The sequence below is a fragment of the Lactuca serriola genome, chromosome 3, assembly GCF_051521515.1.
Source record: "Lactuca serriola cultivar US96UC23 chromosome 3, Lser_US96UC23_V15, whole genome shotgun sequence".
Classification (NCBI taxonomy): Eukaryota; Viridiplantae; Streptophyta; class Magnoliopsida; order Asterales; family Asteraceae; genus Lactuca; species Lactuca serriola.
The window spans coordinates 206,270,348-206,276,193 of NC_136410.1; the positions used below are offsets into that span (position 1 = coordinate 206,270,348).

The 5,846-nt window shown below is 29.9% G+C and overlaps 1 protein-coding gene across 1 annotated transcript; it reads left to right on the forward strand.

Moving 5' to 3' along the window:
- Window positions 1-1,013: 1,013 nt before the first annotated feature.
- On the forward strand, window positions 1,014-4,763 carry FUS3 (AP2/B3-like transcriptional factor family protein). Its single transcript, XM_079031685.1, has 6 exons — window positions 1,014-1,850; window positions 2,556-2,645; window positions 3,611-3,711; window positions 3,855-3,901; window positions 3,978-4,054; window positions 4,147-4,763. Exons 1-6 carry the CDS (start codon window positions 1,524-1,526, stop codon window positions 4,519-4,521), a joined length of 1,017 nt encoding a protein of 338 aa, XP_078887811.1. The 5' UTR covers window positions 1,014-1,523; the 3' UTR covers window positions 4,522-4,763.
- Window positions 4,764-5,846: the final 1,083 nt, after the last annotated feature.

Below are 5,846 nucleotides of genomic sequence, written 5' to 3' on the forward strand. Positions count from 1 at the left end.
TGTTTTCGTAATGGCCACACCACGCCTTGAGGCGTACCATGACGTGCTTTTTAGAACCATGATTTTTTCATATGATCTGATTATTCTACTTTACGTTTACGGGTTGATAAGACTACTAACTGGTTTATCTACAAAAGTTAGTCTTTAATTTATCAAATATAAAAAATCAAAACATTTTATACTTGCTGAAAATTATATTTTGTCTAACATATTTTGTCTTATCAACAAGAATCTCTTACTTTTCACTGGTGCAAAAACAAATGAAAAACTAACTAGAATTTGAACTCAAGTTTTTTTTTTCTTTAAAAAAAAAAACAAAAATAACATTGAAAAAAAATTGATTTTACGAAACTTTTAATAAGTACAAATTTTAAATATTTTATGTATTATGTATATATTTTTTTCTTTACACAAAACCTTTAAAATCGCAATTAAATTGTGTGGAATAAGAGTCTAGGTCTAAAATCACAACCAAAATGTTACAAGTCTTAGTCATAGGGTTAAAAGAGGATGTCACTTATGAAAAGAATAAACAAATAAATAAGCTTATGACATGATAACCTAATGGCTAGTAGCCTAGTACCACTTATGACCTTATACTATCGACAATTTCGTGTGTGTTTTCTTTTTTGAACCTTCAATACTATAGGTTCTCTTGATGAAATCACAATCCATTGTAAAATCGCCATTCCATTTATGACCCATCTCCAATTTTAATGGTTATTTGAGTCTTTTTTTTTCTATCTTTTTTTTTTTTATTTATAAAAACATATCATGTAAATTAACAAAAACAAAATATATGTTTATGATATAACTGTAAAAAGTTATGAACATAAAGATCTTGTTACTTATTTTAAAATAACCTAAAACTACGATAAAGTTTTCGTGATTATCCATTATATTTGATATAAACATATTTATTTTGGTGATTATCCATTATATCCGATATAAACATATTTAATATAGATTGAGACGAAGTCAAATAGTCATATAGGGAAATAAACGTGGGTCCGATCTTTTTACATGTGACGTGAAAATTTTTGGGGGGGTTTTCAAATTCCAAAACCCATCGTCTCCATGGTTGGTCTGGTTTTGTATCTCCTCCTGAAATACGAGAGTCAGTTGCGGTGATTAGTGGAAGATCCAGAAGGTGGTTGGTTGATGGTAGCCATGATCCAAAATAATCACCCTTTCTTTCCCCATAATCTCTTCAGGCTTTTTCCAACACCTGTACTACCTCCTTGTTACCCACCTCAACCCCAGCACCATCATCTTCGCCTTCCATTCGTCATCCCCCTCATTGGTCATTCCCTCACAATCCCCTATGCTCATTTCATCAATGCTTTCAAAATTGCTCTTAAAATCAAGATATACCATGAATGTTACATGTACAAATGTCAATCCCTGTGTTCACCAAACCAAATCTTTGCTAAATATAGGAAAAACCTTTTGCTTACTACACCCAATTACAGATCGTTGCTCTAAGAGAGAGAGAAAGCCCTAACCCTAAAAACTGAAGCAGAATGAATACCCATCTGGATATGGATATGGTGGAGGGAAACGAGGCTTGTGGTTTGAGGGCATTTGGTGGTTTTGAAATCGGACTTAGAATGGGAGTTGGAATCAATTTTGCTGGTGTTCAAGACACCACCTACAAAACTGATAATAAATCTTCTTCTTCTGCTGATGTTGTTGCTCCTGCTGCTGATCCTGTGGTTGTTGACAGAGATCTGGTGGCTGCTGCTCGTTTTGATTTACTTAAGAAAAAACGGATGCCTAGATTCCGCCGTGGTACCTCTGCTGCTGCAGTCCGCTCCTTCACTTCCTTCCCCAGTTTTCTTCCTGCATCTGTAATTTCCTTCTCCTCTTTTTTTTTTCTTCTTCCTGGTTTTGTATTTCTGACTATATCTTCACTATATCTGTAGATCTATCTGATAATATGAGTTTTTTTTAAAAAAAAATCTAATTTATGGTTTCACTTTATCCCTCTTTTACACATGCTCAGTTACCCTAAATTTATTTCCTTTTTAAGATCTTATAGTACATGTATTCTTTAATTAATGTTCTTTAAAGTTTATTATTAACCCTAGCAGGTAGTTTCTTTTGTCAAAGTACCACTAGATTCGTATAATCCACATGAATCTACTTACTATTCTCATCACGTGTTGCCTTTTTCATAACCTACTCTATTACTATAGATCTCAAAGAAAAAACGGAAATAAATCTAGATCCATACTTAGTTTTTCATATATTTTCTATTTAAATTGTGTGTGACAATTTGTCTCACATGTATTAAAAGATTTGAAGTGTGAGTTTATAATAGATCTTGTCTCACACACATAGATGATGAGAAATATTACCTTCTTAAGCCTGAAGTTGTGGGCTACTGATAAGTAACAACTTGAATTAGGGTTTTATGTTGATAAGGAGGCTATTAAAAAAGTTTATAACTTTAGACATAGTTTTTGAAGGGAATTGTATTTTCATGTCAAATTTTAAGTTATAAGTCTTAGTTTCTTGAAAATTTAATGTCAAATTTGTTTTTATTTTTTTAGATTGCTGATCATGGAAGGCTGACATTTCTGTTCAGCAAGAAGCTGCAAAAAAGTGATGTAGGTGTGCTTAAAAGGATTGTGCTTCCAAAGGTGGGTTTTTATTTCTTCTTTTTTGGACTGAAAGAACCATCTGAAGTTTGATTAAATGACCATTTTGAGATGCTTAATAATAAATGGTTGTTTATTTGTGGTTAAAAGAGATGTCTGAATGAATAAACCCATATTTATCTAACATAAAAGTTGTTTTGTTTGTCTAAAAGAGATGAAATTCTTGAATTAACTTAACTGAAAACCGGACTGGTTAAGGGTGTGCTGGTTCTGGTTCCAGATCCCAAATTGGGTTTCGGTTTTTCAACCAAGTTAACAAAAAACTGCATGTCTTATAAAAAAGCTTCACTTTTTTTAAAAAAAAAACTGCACTTAATTAACAAAAACAACATTTTTTTATAAATTAAGAAAAACAACGCATATTAACAAAAAACAACACTTTATGTTTAAAAAAACTTCACTTTTTTAACAAAAAACTGCACTTAATTAACGAAAAACAACATTTTTTATAAATTAAAACAAAAACAACACTTATTAACAAAAAAACAGCACTTTTTATTTAAAAGAAAGTGGACTTAGTTTACAAAAATCTGCATGTTTTATAAAAAAACTTCACCTTTTTTAACAAAAAACTGCACTTAATTAACAAAAAACAACATTTGTTAGAAATTAAAAAAACAACACTTATTAACAGAAAACAACACTTTTTATTTAAAAAAAGTGGACATAATTTACAAAAATCTGCATCTTTTACAAAAAAAGCATCACTGTTTATAAAAAACAGCACTTTTTATAAAAAAAAAAAAAAAAAAAAAAAAAAAAAAAAAAAAAAAACTGCATTTTTTTAATAAAAAACAGCAAAAAAAAACATTTTTACCTCATTAGTTTTTCCTTTCATTTACCCAAACGTGACATTGTTTTCTCAAATATTATGTATTCATATAGCATGTTATTCAGACATCAATAATCTTAATATTTTTTGTTTTTTTTTACTTTCTCTACTCCAGAAAGCAGCTGAAACACACTTACCAGCTCTTATTGCTAAGGAAGGTATCATTATGGAGATGGATGACATAGACAGCATGCATGTGTGGTGCTTCAAGTTTAGGTCAGTTTAACCATTTAAAACCCTAAAAACCAATAAAGAAAAAAAAAGACTTGTTTTTAGTTTTATTATTATCATATTCCATGGAAAAATTTCTTTCTTCAAATAAGCTAGCAACTAGGAATTTTCTTCTTGTCCTTTAATAGGTTCTGGCCAAATAACAACAGCCGCATGTATGTTCTTGAGGGCACTGGTATGTTCTTCTTTCTTAATCATTTATAAACTATATATTATTTTATACTCTATGCAAATTCTTAATCTTTTTTCAGGGGAATTTGCTGAGGAGCATGAACTGCAATTGGGTGATTACATAATGCTGTATCGGGATTCAATGAACCTCAACTATGTAAGCATATGCTTTACCTGAATAAGTTTTCTATTTTATTTGTTTTTACTATTAGGGTTCATTTAACCAAATTATGATTTGTTTAAAATCAGGTGATACAAGCAGTAAAAGCTTATGAAGTTGAGGAATTCACAAAGAAAGAAATGAAAACAAACCCCACTCCTCAGGTGAAATCCGTCAAAGCACCACCACCACCACCAGTTGACAATGGTTTAATGAACCAAAACTGGTTGTGGGGTGGCCCTGAGATGGAGGTTTTTAACCCCACAAACACAAACACAAACTACCCGATGAATATTTCAACTGTGGAAGAGCATATGGGCATGAATTTCGTATATGATACTAGCTACTCCAATGACACCATGACCCCACTTGATTTCTTGGGTGGATTCATGACAAACTACCCTGCAACTCAGCCTAGCTTTACAATCGAAAACTTGTCTATCGATGATCTTTATAAGATCTAGTTACTTTGTTGACTTGTTGTAATAAGATGTGAATGTGAACGTGAAAATAAGCATCTGAGTGGAAACACTCGAACTCAGTAGATGTTTGTGTTTGTAGACTTAAGTAGTGGTTTCAATACCACATGAACTCTCATGTTGAGTTATTGTGTCGTGGTTTTTGTATAAGTGTTGTTTGTATGGTAACTTTGAAAAGTTCTTGTTCAAATAATCGGATGTGTAGTTGTATCGTGATTTTGTTTTTATATGGTTCGTTAATGCTTTTTAATAATGGGATAAGTTATGTCTGATGATTAGTATAAGATATTTATCATGTATTATTTATCAATATTATTTATCATGTATTATTTATCAATAATTCAATATTATAAGATAAGTTACGTCTGATGATTAGTGTATGGAGATATTTACCATGTATTATTTATCAATATTATAAGATAAGTTACGTCTGATGATTAGTATACGGAGATATTTACCATGTATTATTTATCAATATTATTTATCATGTATTATTTATCAATATTATAAGATAAGTTACGTCTGATGATTAGTGTACGGAGATATTTACCATGTATTATTTATCAATATTATTTATCATGTATTATTTATCAATATTATAAGATAAGTTACGTCTGATGATTAGTGTACGGAGATATTTACCATGTATTATTTATCAATATTATTTATCATGTATTATTTATCAATATTATAAGATAAGTTACGTCTGATGATTAGTATACGGAGATATTTACCATGGTATTATTTATCAATATCGGTGATAGCTACCCTTGCCACTTGCAGACCCTTTTATTTTATTTTCTGCCCTATCTTATGACACTTGTATTCATAGATCCAAAAGGCAGTACATTTGTTCTCCAGAAAGCCAACATTTGCCAACGTGCGACTTATAGAGTTGGCAATCTCAGTCTTTACTTTTTATTGTTTTTTAATTTCTCATATCGTAGAGTTAGCAAAGTTGGCATCCACTTCTTATCTTTCTCAAATTATATTTTCTATCTTTTTTTAAAAAAAAAAAAAAATATTATGGAAAACTAGGTTAAAGTATATTTAAATTTTTTATATAGACAAAATTAATAAATATCACAAAAAAAACAGATGTTGATCATAAGTAATTATGAATTAATTTGTTAAACAAAATAAACATAATAATGTTATTAGGATATGATTTTGTTTTTTAATTTCTCATATCATAGAGTTAGCAAAGTTGGCATCCACTTCTTATCTTTCTCAAATTATATTTTCTATCTTTTTTTTTAAATATTATGGAAAACTAGGTTAAAGTATATTTAAAATTTTTATATAGACAA